The 19,397-nt window shown below is 40.5% G+C and overlaps 2 protein-coding genes, 1 long non-coding RNA gene and 1 pseudogene across 3 annotated transcripts; 2 read left to right on the top strand and 2 right to left on the bottom strand.

Moving 5' to 3' along the window:
- On the bottom strand, window positions 1–19,397 carry LOC143673490 (uncharacterized). Its single transcript, XR_013170403.1, has 3 exons — window positions 18,845–19,397; window positions 17,026–17,379; window positions 1–228 (listed from the first exon to the last, which is right to left on the bottom strand). It is a non-coding gene; the product is annotated as an uncharacterized LOC143673490 (long non-coding RNA).
- Window positions 2,762–3,325, top strand: LOC143674956 (interferon omega-1-like). Its single transcript, XM_077151390.1, has one exon. The coding sequence runs from the start codon at window positions 2,762–2,764 to the stop codon at window positions 3,323–3,325; it is 564 nt and encodes a 187-aa protein (XP_077007505.1).
- LOC143673489 (interferon omega-1-like) lies at window positions 7,751–8,314 on the bottom strand. The gene has a single exon (XM_077148038.1). It carries the CDS (start codon window positions 8,312–8,314, stop codon window positions 7,751–7,753), a length of 564 nt encoding a protein of 187 aa, XP_077004153.1.
- Window positions 13,812–14,601, top strand: LOC143674888 (interferon alpha-2-like; annotated as a pseudogene).

Here is a 19,397-nt window from a genome sequence, read left to right as displayed (position 1 = left end):
GTTGTCAGTGTTTATATATGGCAGGGAAATATCTTATTCAGTAGTCTTTGCCTCTTATGGTTGCGGCAGCAAACTCCTGAGCTAGGCAGCCCGGGTTCAGGTCACAGCTCTAGTTCATCCTGGCTGTGAGACCTTTGCCACCTCACTCCTGTTACACGGAAATGACCATCATTCTCACTATGTCAGGATGCCCTGAAGATGGTTGTTGTGATGAATTTATAGCAGCATCTGGAAAAAAGTAGGCACGAGCCCTGTTAGCCACGCCCGTAATGGAGATAAGCAACCAGCCAGCTATGGAAGCTGGATGGATGCTTCCCAGGATGATCTGCCCCTTTAATTCTCAGCTCAAAAAAAAAGAAAACCAAAAAACAAGTTTTATTTCTAATTTCATCTTTGTGTGAACTTGAAGGTGTGTATGGAAGTAATGCCCTGTCCAAATGAATAACATCTATTAGCTCCTGAGATACGTAACATCTCTTGGAATTAATTAAATGGATTTCAGTTTACAAGCCACTCTGTTCAATGTCAGTTGGTGTGACTAAATCCGTGGAGTTGGATCATTTTTGTCGGCAGTAGAAAAATAAAGCAGAGAGAGAGAGAGAGAGAGAGAGAGAGAGAGAGAGAGAGAGAGAGAGGGAGGGAGAGAGGGAGGGAGAGAGAAGGAGTGAGAGAGAGGGTGGTGAGGAGAAGGAAGATGAGAAGAGAGAGAAAAGAACTGGGAAGAAATTAAGTAAGAAAAAAATTCCCTGAACTTTAAAGCTGAAAACTAACCATTTAAGCAGCAGCATTTTTTAAAGATCCAGCCACCCTCCTTCTGGAGCCACCTGCAGCTTCAACACTCTCAGCCACCTGCTGCATTGAAACCTGTCGTTGTGCATAATCCCCTAATTCATTGTGGTGTAATTAGCTGTGTCATTTTGTCATTTCAGGAGAGGAGATGTCACTTCCTCTTCTGTAACTTTCATCATTTACTTTCCTTTTGCCTATGTGTGTTACTTTCAATGACTGCTTTCTTGTACTTTCTAGGAATATTGAAAGTGAGCCGAAAATTCTGCTGTTTTGAAATCATGTGGAGAATAAGTTAGTTTTTCTTCATTACATTTTCTCTTCCCATGTCTGCAACAAACGTCAAAGTAAAATTAGAAACATTAGAGGGGCTTTAAGAGAAGTTTTAATCAATGCAAAGACAAATACCAAAGAAAAGGAAACAATGTTTAATGATGCATGAAATCTGAAAGAATAAATGGATCACTTAGTCATTCTTTTGATAGTGCTAATATAATGGACTGGGCTGGATGTCTCTGCCACGAAACAACAACAAAAAAAACCGAGTGCACATATTCTACCTGCTTGCATGTTTTGACATTACTAATAGTTACACCTTACTCATTTTGAGGGCAGATTAGACATCTTAGTATAGTCTGGGCTCAGTGCAATGATGGGCAGTTCAGTACTTATCTCAATAAATAGAACAAAAATACCAAATTTGAAAAACTGCGTATCATAAATCTATTTAAGATATATAGATTTAATAATGATGGAGAACTCTTCCTCTTATGATGAGAGGAGTCTATTTGACTTATTTTACACCTGAAGAAAAGAAAATGTCACTACTGACTATTCTGGGCCATTCACATACATACCAAACTATATAGTGATGCTTGAATTAAGAGGGGGGAACTTGGGAGATTAAATATTATAGGCTCATATGCACAGAAATTCTACTCCCCACACCTACCATCACAAAATACAGGATTACTGAAAGGATTCTAGGAAAGGTGTGCTGACGTATTCCTTAATTACAAGGGACGATTCTAAGAAATTTGTAGGTGTTGTAAGAACACTAAACTAAATATTTAAAGACTAGGCTATGAGGAGAGGGTGTACTGCATTTGTGGAAATACAGGTGAGCTGAGGGGATGCTTTGAAAGACATAATAATCATGGTGCACTTGAGTATATGTTTTTGGAATGAGACACAATCATCCAATCTAATCATAGAACTCTTCCCATCTTATCAAACCACATAACTGTGCATAAACGCAAACACACACACACACACATACATCTTACTCCCCTTTGCGTGTTTTCATTATCGTCTGAAAGTGTGGGCAAAGATACTCCAGCTAGAAAGTGAGGATAAGTATGACCCAAGTTTGCTTCTTGTTCTGAGATCTACAACTTTTTATCAACCGTATCAGCAAGAACCAGGTGAAAGCACCTATGGGTTGAAGGAAACATAAGGAGCCCTTTTCTTTTAGATTATCTTGTGCTTGATATTGAGGATATGACAGAAAACAGAAGTAGATCTATGCACATAAAAGATATATCCTTCATAACTAATTAGTATATCAACATTTCCATGGAGGATGTCTAGAGTGTAAAAGAAGATTTAAGAAGAAGCCTTGGAACAATTTCTTCAAAGTTGTTCTGAACATATGGAATCAAGAATTCAGACAGCTCTATCAATTAGAAATTGATGTTTATTAAGATAAACATCCCATTGGATTGGGACTTCTAATATTTTAATGGGTAAACTGAACTCTCAATTTAAGAAAACAAAGAAAAGCAATAGATACATTTTCTCAGGCCCCTGAGGAGAGGGGAAATTCCAAAATGGGGGATCTGGGGGAAATTCAGAAAATGAAATTTCTTGTCTTCAGTATTTAAATGGCACACATGGAAGAAGGTCCTGAGAGAACCTGGTTCGAAGCTCACGGTCCCCCATCTCAACCAGAAGAGGGTCTCCTTGGAACTCACCAATGGCGTTTTCAGTCCCTTCACTGCTGGTGTTGGTGATGATCTTCTCCAGCCCCATCAGCTCCTTCAGCTGTGACCTGCCTCAGAGCCTTGACGTGGGAAAGCAGGAGACCCTCACAGTGTTGGGACAAATGGGGAAGATCTCCCTTGTCTCCTGCCTGAAGGACAGGACTGACTTCAGATTCCCCCAGGAGATGGTGGAGGCCAGCCGGGTCCAGAAGGCCCAGGCCCTGTCTGTCCTCCACGAGATGCTCCAGCAGATCTTCAACCTCTTCCACACAGAGGCCTCTTCTGCTGTTTGGAACACGACCCTCCTGGAACAGCTCCTCTCAGGACTTCACCGCCAGCTGGAGGACCTTGAGACCTGTTTGCTGCAGGAGATGGGAGGAGAAGAATCTCTCCTGGGAATGAGGGACCCCACACTGGCTGTGAGGAGATACTTTCAGAGAATCCATCTCTATCTGCAAGAGAAGAAAAACAGTCACTGTGCCTGGGAGGTTGTCAGAGTGGAAATCAGGAGATGGCTTCTCTTCATTCATGTGCTCACAAGGAAACTCAGGATGTAGAAAGGAAACTGATTCCCAAAAATGAACATCCAAGCTCAGACTTATGTTCTAGTCATTTCAAAGCCAATATATTTTGCTTCAGCTATAAAACAATTGGATTCAAAATTAGCCAATATTTATCAGTACCATTAGGCATATGTATGCCTAAATGTTTTCGGAATCTGGTGAACTGTAACTAAGCCTTGTACCCAAACTTTATTTCATAAAATATAATTTATTTATTTAAGAATTTCAAATAATTTACAATTTTTCTGGTTTTTAATTTATATGTTCTATTTTACATAAATTTATGTTCACCTTTGCTTTGCAATAAATACATTACTTACTGTTTTAGAAGGTTAGTAAATTGTTATTAAATGTGCTTTAAGACATTTTTATTGTTTAAAAATAAAGGACTTCTGGGCGGGCCATGGTGGCTCAGCAGGCAAGAATGCTTTCCTGCCATGCTGGAGGACCTGGGTTTGATTCCTGGTGCCTGCCCATGTAAAAAAAATAAAATAAAGGACTTCTGAGTGATTTGAGGGTGCCTCAGGGGCATAGTTTTCACCTCCCATGCAAGAGAACCAGGTTCGATTTCCGGTGCCTGCCAATGCAAAAAAAAAAAAAAAATTAAATTAAAAATAAATAAATAAATAAAGGACTTCCCCAAGGTGCTAATTCTGCAAACTAAATAGGAAACTATGTAGTGCAATGGATTCATTCATTCTTTCATTCATTCAATGACCTTGAGAGAAAACCTAGAGAAAGAGATAAGCACTTGCTGACCTGGAACTTATCTACTGCAAAGGACGAGGATGTAAATAAGTATTCAACAAATTAGTTACATTTGGGATCTGGGCTGCACAGGAAAAGCAAAAGATGCCTCAGCAGTGAGCATAATGGTAAGAGAAAAGCACTGGCCCCATGGGAATTCCAACGGGATTTTACAGGCTCAAACAAAATGAGCCTGTGTATGTGTCTTTTTCCCCGTCCTTTACATGATCTTTGTACATCATTGACAAGATGGTCATGAAGAATCCTAGACTCAGATTCCACTGCCTTAGCCATCCACTGTTAAGAACAATGTCAACTTAACGTTCCATGGCGGGGGGCGGGGGGTGGCCATTTTATACCTTATAATGCAATGCATACTAAATGATGATTTGGAGTCGCAACCATGCATTTAGTATATGTTGGACATTGTAAATTACTTCTATTCCCATGGTTTTTTTTGTAGAATTGTTTCTTAAAACTGCTCCTTAATCTTGGCTCTCCCTGTCAGAACAGTGTGCATGCTGTAACATCCTTAGTTGTGGTAGCCTAGTTTTCCTAATAGCTTTGTTATATGCTGGGAAAGACTGGAAATGTGATGGTATGCATGTTAAATTGTGAAATACTAGAATTTGTACAATGTAACAGATTATCAACATTTGAACACAGGTGTACTTGGATAATCTTCTTAGGGAAAACTTGCCTTCAAATTGCTGGGGCCCATGTCAGGTTTTCCATGAAGCAGGCCTCTGACTACTGGCAAGGCCACATCAGAGTAACCTTGGAGGTCCAGCCCCTTGGTCTCCAGTGGGATGAGGTCCGGCCTGGGCTGCGCCTTATCTGATCCAGTCTTACTGTGAGAAAGTTCCTCCTCCGCAATTCCAAGCAAGCTGATTAATGTTTACTCTGTTCTCTAGAAAATTCTGTATCCCTATTCATTACACCAAGCACCTCCTCATGTACTGCACTGCCTTATCTAGACTTCTGTTAAACAGTGTAAAGTGAACTTGCGCTGGCTTCTCGGGGTCACTGTCACTGAGCTCAGTCAGGCAATGAAGCACCTTGCCCCGCTTTCTCTTATACTCTGTGTTGTGTTTTTTCTCCATCTCCCACTGCCCGCTCTGACCCTGTTTGAACAGTTGCTTAAGCTGGACTCGGCACCAAATTTCAACCTGGAAAGTCACTGGAATAACTTTGGAAAGAATTACAGCTACATGGCTTTTTTGATTTTTGGTACATGCATTAATAATTGTGCACAAGTTGTTCACAATGTCTGTGTGTTTATCTTCAGAACAACTAATAATATCTCAATATGAAAGAAAAAATGTATGCAAACCATAAAATGAAAAGTGAACCAAAACTGTTCACTAGAAAAATAAATTAACCACAAAAGAGGGCAGTATTATAGGAATTGAAAAATAAAAAAGATATGACATATAGAAAGCAAATAGCAATACAGAAGAGGTAAATCCTTCTTTATCAGTAATTACCATCAATATAAGGAAAATAACTGTTTCAATTGGAAGACAGGGTTGGAAGAATGAATGCAAAGAAAACAACAACAAAAACTGATCCAACAATCCAACCACTATCTGGAAACCTTTACCCAAAGATACAAATAGGTTGAGAGTTAGAAGAAAGAAAGGCTATTCTATGCAAATAGTAACCAAAAGAGAGCTGAGGTGGATTTATTAAAATACTTAAAACCACGTTTTCTGGGAGTGCAAGGGTAGTTCAGTGGTAGAATTCACACCTGCCATGCGGGAGACCTGGGTGCAATTCCTGACCCATGCATTTCACAAAACAAACAAACAAGCAAATAAGCAAACAAACAAAAATTCAACACATGGTTCTGCAATAGCAAGATAATCAGATGAAAAAACAATGAAATGTGACTCCCCATACAGCATACAAAAAAAAAAGACCCTGTTTTCTGATGTTAACAAGATTCTGTTTATATTTTTTCATTCATATATCTTTCTGCTCATCAGACTGCATAATTTTGATGGGCTTATCTCCAAATTTTCTGACTTTTTCTCAATTTCGCTGTTGAATTCCTCTAGTGAATTTTTCATTTTAACTGTTATACTTTTCCATTCTTCAATTCTATATGGTTCTCTTCAGAATTCTATCTCTTTATTGGTATTCTCCATGTGGGGGGATTTTTCTCATACTTTCCTTTAGATATTTAGACATTGTTTCCTTTAGCTATTTGAACATATTTAAGACAGCTGATTTAAGGTCTTTTTCTAGGAAGAGTCACTGGCTCGTACACTCTCTGCTTGGTGGTGCTGCAGCATTCTCTGCTCTCTCCGAATCTCCTTCATTCTTCAAAGTGTTTCCTCCTTTATAGGACTCCAGAAACTTATCAAGACCCACCCAAGTGGGTGGAGACATGTCAACACCTAATCCAGCTTAACAACCACCCTTGATTAAATCACATCTCCAGGGAGATGACCCGATTACAGTTTCAAACATACAATATTGAATAGGGATTATTGCCTTTATGAAATGGGATTTTGATTAAAACATGGCTTTTCTAGGGGACATACATCCTTTCCAACTAGCACAAAAACTAAGAAGGATAAAAATAATTGGGAGACTATTTAAGTAGTAAAGTAGTGGCAAGGACTCTGGGGTAGTATACGTTAAAACAGGAAATACAACCTCTTTAAAATATTTATAAATCATTCAAAAAATAGTTACGTATCCCCATCTCCATCTAATCAAAGTAAATTCCCACCATTGGGTGAGGCACATCTCTGTGGAGCTAATCTAATCAAGTTACCAAGATACAGTGCTGAATAGGAATTAAAAGAAGTGGCTGCTACCACAAGATTGGATCAGGATTAAAACATGGCTTTTCTAGGGTATGTAAACTTCTCAAACCAGCACAGCCCTGGATTTAGGAACCCAATGAGACTTTTGTTATTGCCCTCTGAGTGAAAAGGTCAAGGTCCTTTTGGTTACTTATGATAGAATTGCATGATACTGTTATAAAGACTTGGTAATAAGAACCTTTGTAGATGACAGACGAATAATAGTTACAATGTATGCACCATCAATTGGTTTTGTCTTTACATTTTCTCTTCTGCATCATGCTGGTAACCAATCTTTCTTCCACAAAGGAAATATTAGCCATATGGGAAAGGGTGGACAAGTCTACAGTCTTGAGTTCAAGGCTCTATGCCCATGGTTATTAAATGAATGAATGAATGAATGAATGCACTACACACTTTTTTTGCTATTCAGTTTGCAGAATTAGCATTTAAGGGAAAGCTTATTTTTCTTCAAAGCACAGAAATGTCTTAAAAAGAATCTAATTGTGATTTATAAACTACTAAAACAGTTTGTAATGTATTTATTACAAAGCAAATGTGAAAACTTTTATGCAAACTAGAACATATAAATACAAAAACTATAAAATTTATCAATTAATTGAAGTGCTTAAATAAATAAATACAAATTTTATGAAATAAAGTTCGGTTATGGGGCATGAAATAAATTTCATCAGGTTCTGAAAATGTTTGGTCATATATATGTCAATAATACTGATGAAATATGCTAAATATAAATCAAATTATTTCAAAAATGAAGCAAAAAATAATGGCTTTTGAAATGACTGGAAAATTAAGTTGGAGCATAGATGATCATCTCTGGGAATCAGTTTCCTTCCTACTTCCTGAGTTTTCCTGTGAGCACATGAATGAAGAGAAACCATCTCCTGATTTCCACTCTGACAACCTCCCAGGCACAGTCACTGTTTTTCTTCTCTTGTAGATAGAGGTGGATCCTCTGGAAGTATCTCCTCATGGCCAGTGTGGGGTCCTTCATTCCCAGGAGAGATCCTTCTCCTCCCATCTCCTGCAGCAAACAGGTCTCAAGGTCCTCCAGCTGGCGGTGAAGTCCTGAGAGGAGTTGTTCCAGGAGGGTCGTGTTCCAAACAGCAGAGGAGGCCTCTGTGTGGAAGAGGTTGAAGATCTGCTGGAGCATCTTGTGGACGACAGACAGGGCCTGGGCCTTCTGGACCCGGCTGGCCTCCACCATCTCCTGGGGGAATCTGAAGTCAGTCCTGTCCTTCAGGCAGGAGAGAAGGGAGATCTTCCCCATTTGTCCCAACACTGTGAGGGTCTCCTGCTTTCCCACATCAAGGCTCTGAGGCAGGTCACAGCTGAAGGAGCTGATGGGGCTGGAGAAGATCATCACCAACACCATCAGTGAAGGGACTGAAAAAGTCATTGGTGAGTTCCAAGGAGACCCTCTTCTGGTTGAGATGGGGGACCGTGAGCTTCGAACCAGGTTCTCTGAGGACCTTCTTCCATGTGTGCCATTTAAATACTGAAGACATGAAATTTCATTTTCTGAATTTCACCCAGAGATTTCTATTCCCCATTTTGCAATTTCGTGTCTCCTCAGGGGCCTGAGAAGATGTATCAGTTGTAATTCTTTCTGTTTTCTTACATTGAGAGTTCAGCTTACACACTACAATATTAGAATTCCCACTCCAATGGATGCTTACATTTTAATAAACATCAATTTCCAATTGATAGAGCTTTCTGGATCTGTTTTTCCATGTGTTAAGAAGAACCTCGAGGAAATCATTCTTAGGCTTCTTTTTAAGTTTTCTTTCTCCCCCACTAGATATCCTTCATGGAAGTGTTGCTATGCTAATCAGGTATGAAAGATATGTCTTTTATGCGCATAGATCTGCCCTGTCCTCAATACCAGGCACTTGGTAATCTCCTTAAATGAAAGGGCTCCATAGACTTTTTCAGCCCATAGGAGCTTTCCCTGATTCATGCTGGTAAGGAGGGTCTCCTGCTTTCCCATGTCAAGGCTCTGACATTTCCCTTCCTGAAAAGACAACATGACACAGCTAATAAAACCACTACAATTCTGGGGTGTTATATACAATGATAGGTTTCAATGCAGCAGGTGGATGAGATTGTTGAAACTGCAGATAGCTCCAGAAGGAGGGCGGCTGGAACTTTAGAACAGGCTGTTGCTTAAAAGGCTAGTTTTCAGCTTTGAGACATCAGGGAATTTTTTTCTTACTTACTTTCCTCCAAGTTCTTTTCTCTGTCTTCATCATGCCCCTTGCTCTAGTTTACTAGCTGCCAGAATGCAATATACCAGAAACAGAATGACTTTTAAAAAGGGAAATTTAATAAGTTGCTTTTTATCAATTCTAAGGCCAAGAAAATGTCCCAATTAAAACAAGTCTTTAGAAATGTCCAAACAGAGGCATCCAGGGAAAGATACCTTGGTTCAAGAAGGCCGATGAAGTACATGTTTCTCTCTCAGCTGGAAGGGCACATGGTGAACATGGCAGCATCTGCTAGCTTTCTCGTGGTTCTATAAAAGGGACTCTCTCCAAAATGTTTCCTCTTTTAAAGGATCCCAGCAAGCAACTCCACCTTCAATGGGTGGAGATACACCTCCATGGAAATCATTAATCAAAAGTTACCACCCACAATTGGGTGGGTCACATCTCCATGGGAAAAACTAAAATGCTCTCAGCAGCAAGATTGAATGAGGATTAAAACACATGGCTTTTCTGGGGTCCAGCACATATTCAAACCGGCACATTCCACCCTTTGGACCCCAAAAGACATGCTCTTTCCAAATGCAAAATACATTCATTCCATAACAGTATTAGAAAACCTTAAATCATTTCAGTAATCATACAAATACAATACAAATTTAGAAACAGTATAAAATCTCATCAAAGTTAGTTACAGGCATGGTCTGTCCTAAGGCAAAGTTCTCTTCTGGCTCCTGACCTATAAAACTCAGAACAAGTTACTTGCTGCCAACACACAAAAGAGGAACATTCATAGGATAAATATACCCATCTCCATAAGGAGGAAGGAACACGGGTCACAAGACTCAAGCAATTTTGAAAACTTGCAGGGCAAAGTCCATTCGATTTCAAAGTCTGAGAGTCATTTATCTTTGAGGCTTTAGAAAGTGGCAGTCCCACCCTTTCCAAGGGCCTATGCAATGGCTTGCCTCTCTCTGAATACAGCCTTGGGGAACTTTGGGGAGACCACCTTTTTATCAGCTCCACCCTCTCCAAGCATCGGAGGGGCACCCGGGCTCCCTGCCTTCTCTGGGGCACACACTCAACCCCTCCATGTGGTTGCAGCCAGGGTCTCCCCAAACTTCAAGGAATGTACTTCACCCTCTCCAAAGCCTGAGGTGGCATGACTCTTCCACTGTGACAAAGTGGAAGACCCATCCTCTGCCTTTGGGGCAAACTCACTCTCTCCATATGCTTGGGTGGGTCAGCTCTCTTGGCCCAGGGCTTCTTGACTTCAGACCCCAGCCTCTATGGCTTTGCCTCTGAAGTTGTTTTTTCTCCAATGTATCCCTTCTCTGTGCCTCTCAGTCCCAACTGGCAGTGGTTCTCTTTATATAGATCCCACAACGCTCTTGTTGGCTTTCTATGTAGTAGCCTCGGATCATGCCATTCAGACATAAGGAGTTTTCACACATCCTTCCTGGATAATTCCATGTCCGATCCTGGCTTTCTCTGAAATGGCTGGCTGGTTTCACATTTGGTTAAATCCTCACATGGGGCACTATTCTCTGGGGTCTCTCTTTCTGGAGGCCCAGAATTTTCCAGAACTCCTATTTCTTGTTTCTTTGTACCCAAGAGTTCAATTCTCAGCTTATCTCTCTCCTGTCACATTTCATTATAAGTTGCAATGAGAAAACAGGCTGTGCTTTCCACATTTAATTTGGAAATCTCTTCTGCTAAATATCCAAGTTCATGACTTCTAAAATTTGCCTTTCAGCCAAAGATACTAGTCAATTTTGCCAGATTATCATCCATTTAAAAACAAGGCTCTCCATCCTTCCAGGTTGCAATAATACCTGCCTCATTTCTGTCTAGAGCTTCATCACAGGTAGCTTTAGAGTCCATTTTTCTACCAACAGTCTCTTCAAAGCATTCTAGGTCGTCTCTATCAAGCTCCTCACAACTCCTCCAGAATTTTTCCCGTTGGACATTTAAAAAGCCCTTCAACATGTTTGATATTTGCAAACCACAGCAGCACCCCACTCCTGGTACCAAAATCTGTTCTAGTTTGCTAGCTGCTGGAATGCAATATACCAGAAACTGAATGGCTTTTAAAAAGGGGAATTTAATAAGTTGCTAGTTTACATTCTAAGGCCAAGAAAATGTCCCAATTAAAGCAAGTCTTTAGAAATGTCCAATCAAAGGCATCCAGGGAAAGATACCTTGGTTCAAGAAGGCCAAAGAAGTTAATGTTTCTCTCTCAGCTGGAAGGGCACATGGCAAACATGGCAGCATCTGCTGGCTTTCTCATGGCTCTACAAAACATTCTCCAAAATGTTTCTTCTTTTAAAGGATTCCAGCAAGCAACTCCACCTTCAATGGGTGGAGACCCATCTCCATGGAAATCATCTAATCAAAAGTTACCACCCAAAATTGGGTGGGTCACATCTCCATGGGAACAACCAAAATGCTCTCACTCAGCAAGACTGAGTGAGGATTAAAGGACATAACTTTCCTGAGGTCCACCACAGATTCAAACATGCACACCCCCCTTCTACATCTTTCTTGTTCTCTTTCCTTTCCTCCCTCTCTCCATGCCTCACTTCCTTCCTCCTCTCTCTCCTCTCTGTTTTATTTTTCCACTGACCACAAAGATGATCCAACTCCACACATTTAGTCACAGCAGCTGATATTCAATAGACAGTGGCTTACACACGGAATGACCATTTAATTAATGTGAGAGAGGTTAGTTATTTCAGGAGGTAATTGATGTTATTCATTTAGACAGGGCATTACTTTCATACACATATTCAAGTTCATACAAAGATGAAATTATTAATAAAACTTGCTTTTTTTTCACTGAGAATTAAAAGAATGGATGCAGATCATCTTGGGGAAACATTCGTCTGGCTTCCATAGCTGGCTGTGTTGCTTTTCTCAATTATGGGTGTGGCTAACAGGTCTTGTGCTTACTTTGTTCCAGATGTTGTTATAAATATCATAACAGCCATCTTCAGGGCATCCTGATGTAGTGAAAATGTTGGTCATTTCTGTGCAATAGGAGAAAGGTGACAATGGTCACACAGCCAGGACAATCTATAGCTGTGACCTGAACCTGGTTGTCCAGCCCAGGAGTTTATGGTCACAACCATGAGAGGCAAAGTCTGCTCTGAATAAGACATTTTCCCTGCCATATACAAACACTAACATGTTCTTACCCTCCAATTCCCATTTTTCACTGGAAGCTGCATTCCCTCTTTCCAGATAGACCAGAATCATTTTGAATAGAATAGAGGTCAGTTAACACCTACTCATTTCCAGTCCTGTCTTTCAAAGAAATGGTGCTAGTAGTTGGGCTCAACTGGATCTCTGAATCTCCCTTCCCCACATGAGATATGCTCAGAAATTAACCTCAAGGTTAAAGTGTCCATTTTAGTTCCAACAGAGTTCTTTAATGCTAGGTTACCCACTCTTTGGAATATTTATTCCTTTTGTACTCTTGTGGGGCAGAGATTCCTCTGTCTGCTCCTGTGACAGACACTGCTCTAGAATCTAGGGACAGTGTTATTGCCCCCAGGGAGCTCACATTCCAGTGAGTGGGCAGAAGTCAAACAGCTAGCTAGGGTGATGACTTCATTACCAGTGTGCAGAGAGCAGTTAAAGGCTTAAGGCTACAGACTTAAAGCAGAGGGAGGACCGTGTTGGGTTTAGCCAACAATTACAGAATAAATCATAACTTTTGTCTAGCTCAGTACCCTTTCAGAATTTTCTGTTTCTCCATCTGTAAAATAGAAATAACTCTTATGATTATATCTCAAAGGGAAACTGTGGGTATTCAATGAAGTTGTGTTCGTGAAATACTTTGCTGAGAGCTTGTATACAATACAATTTGGCCATTAATATTTGCAGTACAGAAGAATCTTTACAGACGCAGTGAGAGGTGTTCTAGTTTGCTAGCTGCCAGAATGCAATATACCAGAAACAGAACAACTATAAAAAGGGGAATTTAATAAGGTTCTAGTTTATAGTTCTAAAGCCTAGAAAATGTCCCAATTAAAGAAAGTCTATAGAAATGTCCAATCAAAGGCATCCAGGGAAAGATACCTTGGTTCAAGAAGGCTCATGAAGTTCAGGGTTTCTCTTACAAGTGAGAAAGTACAGGGCTTCTCTCTCAGCTGGAAGGGCACATGGCAAACACGGCGCCATCTGCTAGCTTCTTCTCCTGGCTTCCTATTTCATGAAGCTCCCTGAGAGATGTTTCCCTTCTTAATCTCCAAAGCACTGGGTGATGGACTCTCAGCTTCGTGGTGCTGCAGCAATCTCTGCTCTCTCTGAATCTCTCATCCTCCAAAATGGTTCCTCTTTTATAGGTCTCCAAAATCCCAGTCAAGACCCACCCAAATGGGTGGAGACACATCTTCCCTAATCCAGTTTAGCAACCACTCTCGATTGGGAGACATCTCCAGGGAGATGATATAATTACAGATTCAAACATACAGTATTGAATAGGGATTATTCTGCCATTTTGCAAAATGGGAGTTTGATTAAAATGTGGCTTTTTAAGGGCACATGCATCCTTTCAAACCAGCACAAGGGGATGCTATGATGAGCTCTGGGTAACCATTTCAGTCCCAACAATTCCCCTCCATGACATTGTCTAGGCTCTTCTTCCCAGGAACAAACAGGTGAGAAGAAATAGATTTAAAAGCTGTGATGGATATTGCACTGCAAGTTCTTGATTTTGAGTCTCCCGTCAGGTACCCATGTCAATAGATGTTCATTTTTTAATTGACTTCACATGCACACATACACAAAAGTAGAAAGGGAAACAAAAGGAGTAAAACGGTAATTCCCAGAAAATGATGGTTTGTGTGCTGTGAGCACCAAGTGTCCCCACAATGTGCTGAGGCAAAATTTCCTCTCCAGGCAGCTCTGCAGAGTCACCAGCTCCCCTGGGGCCCTCCCAGGCTCTGTGCTGATGGCTCCGCTGAGGCTCTGCCCCTTCCCCACCTGTTGTCTGGCCTGTGTCCTGCCTGGAAGTCATGGCCATTGGGAACCCTTCACACTGGTGAGTCAAATGGAGAGAATCTCGCTCCTGTCATGTCGAATGAACAGGAATGACTTCCTGTCCCCTCACATACTCATGGATGGGATCCGGTTTGAGAAGGAGCTACCACCATTGTCTTGCTTGAGCTGTTACCAAATCTTCAACCTCCTCATCACAAGTGGTTCCTCTGTGGCCTGGGATGAGACCCTGCTGGACACATTCCTCTTTTGACTTCATCAGCATGTGGATGATCTGGAGACATGATTGGAGAAGGAAATGAAGGTAGATCAGACACCCCTGGAAAGCGAGAACTCCAGACTGACTGTGAGGAGGCACTTCCAAGGAGTCAGGATACATCTGAAAAAGAAGCAATAGCTCTGTGCCTTGAAGGTGGTCTGGGTTGAAATCAGAATGTGCTTTCTCTTCATTAAGAAGCTCAAAGAACGGAAAGAATAGACATGTGATTCTCAAAATAGTTCATCTGGTCAACTCATTTACTCTTTCCAAGATTGAGAGTGCAATCATCATCACTATTTTTATGCCACATTAAAAATAGATCATGGCAAATTTTATGGAGTTAATAGCCATTTAGAACAGAGAAATGCATCTTCTATTTGCTATAACTGAACAAAATTTTATTATTTTTATTTACCTATTTAAATTATTGATATTTTAATGTAGTTCACAGTATTTAAGTATTTATTGTCCATTAAACATGTGTTTAATATATTTTGTACAAGACTCTACTGTTAATTTTTAAGTTACAGGAAATAAATACCATTTGAAGAAAACAATTTTCTTGCTTCATACACTTTCTTAATACAAAGATTGACAAAAGCCTTTGGTCACAAATAAACCCAGGCAAAGCTCCTGAATGAAGAGGGAGTGGGAATCCCCAGCACCAGTCATACTATGATGGGCATCATGAGTAGGTATTTGAATCTGATCCCCCAGGGCATAGCTGAGCTATAGAAAGAAGAGCTCCGTGGCGAAGAGCCCAAGGTCTGGACCCAGTCCTCAGCTTGGTGCATGCAGTATGAGCGATACTTCATGTGCCATTGAAGAACTGAGTGAGCCAAGGGAAGTTTACTCTGCTTCTAAACTGTGGGCCCTGGAGAGTGTGGGAGAGACCCAAGGAAGTGAGAGGAAGCCTCACATGTGTGACCGGACCCTGAATATTTTCACTTCTTTACTCTCTGTTCCACATACTTTAAGCATAAAATTGAATGATATATCATAAAATTTAAAAATTAGATTGTTATGTCCTTTTATTTTCTATGATGGTTTCAATTCAGTGTTTATTTAACTCTCAAATTTACCTAGAAATTATTGGTAGCATTTTTATCAGTTTACCATTGTTCACTCTATAAAGAGTGTTTGAGCTCCTTGTATGTACTACACATTAGGTGTGGTGTTAGGTACCAGGGACACAAAGTTGAATAAAATTTTACACCTGCCTTCTCATTTGTATAGTCTTCTAGACGGCCGGCCTAAGGAGAAGAAAGGCCAGCTAGTGGTGCACCCCTGATAAAAGAAGACAATGAGGACACATTAGTGCATCCTAGACTCAGGCTCATTGACATGTGTTCTAGTTTGCTAGCTGCTAGAATGCAATATACCAGAAATGGAATGGCTTTTAAAAAGGAGAATTTAATAAGTTGCAAGTTTACAGTTTTGAGGCCATGGAAATGTCCCAGTTCAGGCAAGTCTATAGAAATGTCAATGTCAGGCACCCAGGGAAAGATACCTTGGTTTAAGAAGGTCGATGAGGTTAAGGGTTTCTCTCTCAGCTGGAAGGGCACATGCGAACCTGGCAAGTCTGCTTGCTTTCTCTCCAGGCTTCCTGCTTCATGAAGCTCCCGGAGAGATGTTTTCTTTCTTCATCTCCAAAAGTCGCTGGCTGATGGACTCCCTGCTTTGTGGTTCTGTGGTGTTGTCGTCCTTCTCTGCTTCCTCAGAATCTCCAAAGGTCACTGGCTGGTGAATTCTGTGGTTCCCTCGGCCTCCTGGCTCTGCTCGGCTCTGCTGTGGCTTTCTTGAAGTTCTCCAAAGGCATTCTCTCCAAACATTTCTCCTCTTTTTAGAATCCCAGTAACTAATCAAGACTCATAGAATGGGTGGAGACACATCTCCGTCTAATCAAGTTTAATACCCACTGTTGAATGAGTCACATCTCTGTGAAGATAACCCATAGTACTGAATAGGGATTAGAAGAAACCATTGCTCCCACAAGACTGATTAGAATTAAAACATGGTTTTTCTAGGGTACGTAAATCCTTTCAAACCAGCACAGCATGCAGTCTTAGACTGCATCCTGATTAGTGTGTGGCATCATTATGAGTCAAATTCTGTTTAGATGGGAAAAGATACATGGAAGAAACTATCATTCAGCAGATTTGGGGAGATCACCACTCAGCATAAAACAATAGATTTTGGTAAATTCTAATATGATTAACTGAAAGTAATCTCTTTCAGACAATAGTATCTTTGTTGTCAAAAGATCTAATTTAAAATCGGAACATTTCAAAGAACGCACAAGAAAGCTTCTAGAGGTATTAAATGAATTCAGCAAAATTGTTGAATATTGCATCATTGTACAGCATTACCTCTTTTACTATGCACAAACAATTTTTTTTTTTTTGCCTCAGCAGGCACTGGGAATCAAACACAGTCTCGGGCATGACTGTGAACTCTGCCTGCTGAGCCACCTTGGCCTGCCCTACACACGCAGTTTGAAACAGAAATAAGAAAAACTATTCCATTTGCAGCAGCACCATAAGGAATAAATATCTAGAAATACATTTAACCAAGGAGGCTGTATTGGTCAAAATTCTTCACAGAAAGAGAAGTTACAGGTTTTTATTGTTAAAATAAGCTCACATGACTGGGGAGACAGACAATCCAAATTCCACAGGGCAGGACACAAGTTGGGACTCTGGCAAAGGCTTTGATGAATTCCTCCAGAGAAGCTGGCTCCTTTTGGATTGCTGAAATCATCAGTTCTCCTGTTAAGCCCCTCAGCTGATTGGAATGGACTTCTCCCATTGCCACAGGTATTCCTCTTTGTTCATTCTAGATGTTATCACCCATAGCTGTGATCAGTTGATAATGACTTAAATACCCTCACAGTAGCAGTCAGGCCGGTGCTTGTTTGTCCATGATGTAGCCAAGGTGACTCATGAATTAACCATCATAGATGTAAAAGACTTGTCCTTCAAATACTATGAAATATTGCTAAAAGAGATTAAAGAAGAATAAAATAAATTGGAAATCATTCCATGTTCATGGATTAAAGGATTTAATAATGGTAACGTGCTCTTAATATATTTCTTCTGTAGTACCACTGTTAGCTCAGGAATTATCCTTATTTCCTTTCCTCTTTGGGCTGCTCACCTTCTCATCTCCACATCCCTCCTGTTTCTGTTTGCAAAACACCAGAAATGGATTAGATTTGTACAGTGCTAAGGCCATAAAATGTCCGAATTAAGGCATCAAGATGATACCTGGGCTCTGAAGAAAGTCTCCTGTCATATGTCACTCCCTTCTCAGCTGGGAAGGCCCTGTCTGGCCTCTGCTGTTCCTTGTTCCTGGGTCATTGATTTCAGCTTCTGATTTGACTGGTTTCCTCTGTGTGTCCTGTGGGTTTTCTCCAAGCATCTCTGGGACATTTCACACTCTAAGCATCTGCTGGTCCTCTCTCAGGTTCTCCAGAGCAAACACTGGATTTCATCTCTTGTAATCTCCCAGGGTGTCTTTTGTATCCAAGCCTCTGTGCTTGCTCCAAAATGCTCCCTCTTAAAGGACCAGGGAGCAGATTAAGAGCCACCGTGAACGGGTCGGGTCACAGTCCATGGACACAACCTACTGGAAAAGTCTGACCCAACAATAAGTCTGTCCTCACAAGACTGGATTTCAAGAACATGGCTTTTCTGGGGTAGGTAACAGTTTCAAACTAGCCCTCCTCCGTTACAAAAAGGGATTGTGTAATAGAAGCTATTACCGAGGAAAAAAAATTCTGCTGTTTTAACATAGCAGCTAAGAACATAGCTCTCAATTTTCTCAAAAGAACTCCATTTTTTATGCCAGCTATTTTTACATGGTTTGATAATCAATCTTGTTCTTCTGACATGAATCTAAATGATTTCCTGTTAACTGGAATCATTACATTAAAAGGATTAAAAGATAGCTCTTTTATTTTTCAGAAAGGTACACCTCATGTCATCTGAAGTTTATATTAAATCTTAAGTTGTAATAAATTTCACTAAAATAATGTGCATTTAACTCTCCTGTCTAGAGAAAGTTATGATTTATTGATCAAGAGAACCCTGAGCTTTTACTATTCAATTCTTGCTCCACTCTTCCCATATTTCTACTTTTTCTGACTTAAAGTAGGTGCAACAGGTCTTCACACCTCTAAGAAGCTGCATTCTTCTTGCATTGAAGGTAACCCCCTGAGACTTTTTTCTATGTTCCCTTCTTTTCCCTGCATGTGACCCTGGCTTCTTAGCCCTAAACATGTTTGTTACATATTGGCTATCCTCTACCTATCAGGACTGTTTTAAGAATACAATCTAAAGAAACACTGATACTATAAGTATTATTTTGTATCCTGATTTTCTATTTAATTATCTATCACAGTGCATGAAGATGTGATAGGATGACTCAGATGACCCCAGCCTGAGAGTACAATTGAACTTACCTTTACTCTGAGGTAACTCAGGCACTACTAGCAGGGAGTCCTGACTTTTAAAATAGTTCTCCTCCGAACATATCTCCTAGATACTTCAGGTCAGTATTGGTGCATTCATGAATGGATGGTCCCTCACTTCCTGCCACATGCAAACATGGGGAAATATCAGACCCATGCATAGATAAATACTGTCTGAAGCCTCCCGTTGGCCTCTTTTCTACAAGTCTCTCATCAGCAATAAAATCCAGAATCCAATCCACTCCTGGGGCCAACAATGAAGTTGGCAGTCAGATGTCAGCAGTAATGTGCTGAACATTTTAGCGTTCTACTGAGATGAGAATCTAAGAAAGACACTCATTAACGCTGTATCTTAAATATATTAGATACCATGGTAGGTGCTGGTCAGCTGCAGTAAATTAGCCACATTGTCCCTCCTAAACCTTGTTCTTCGTTTGTTTGTTTGTTGTCTTGTGACAAGTCCTTTCTCATTAATGTTTTTTCTTTTCAAGTTTTCTATATATGTTCAGGAAACTGTTTATTTCTAGTTTATGGCTTTTCCATC

Source organism: Tamandua tetradactyla, chromosome 2 (genome assembly GCF_023851605.1).
Source record: "Tamandua tetradactyla isolate mTamTet1 chromosome 2, mTamTet1.pri, whole genome shotgun sequence".
NCBI classification, from domain to species: Eukaryota; Metazoa; Chordata; class Mammalia; order Pilosa; family Myrmecophagidae; genus Tamandua; species Tamandua tetradactyla.
This window is presented reverse-complemented; position numbering and strand designations above follow the sequence as displayed.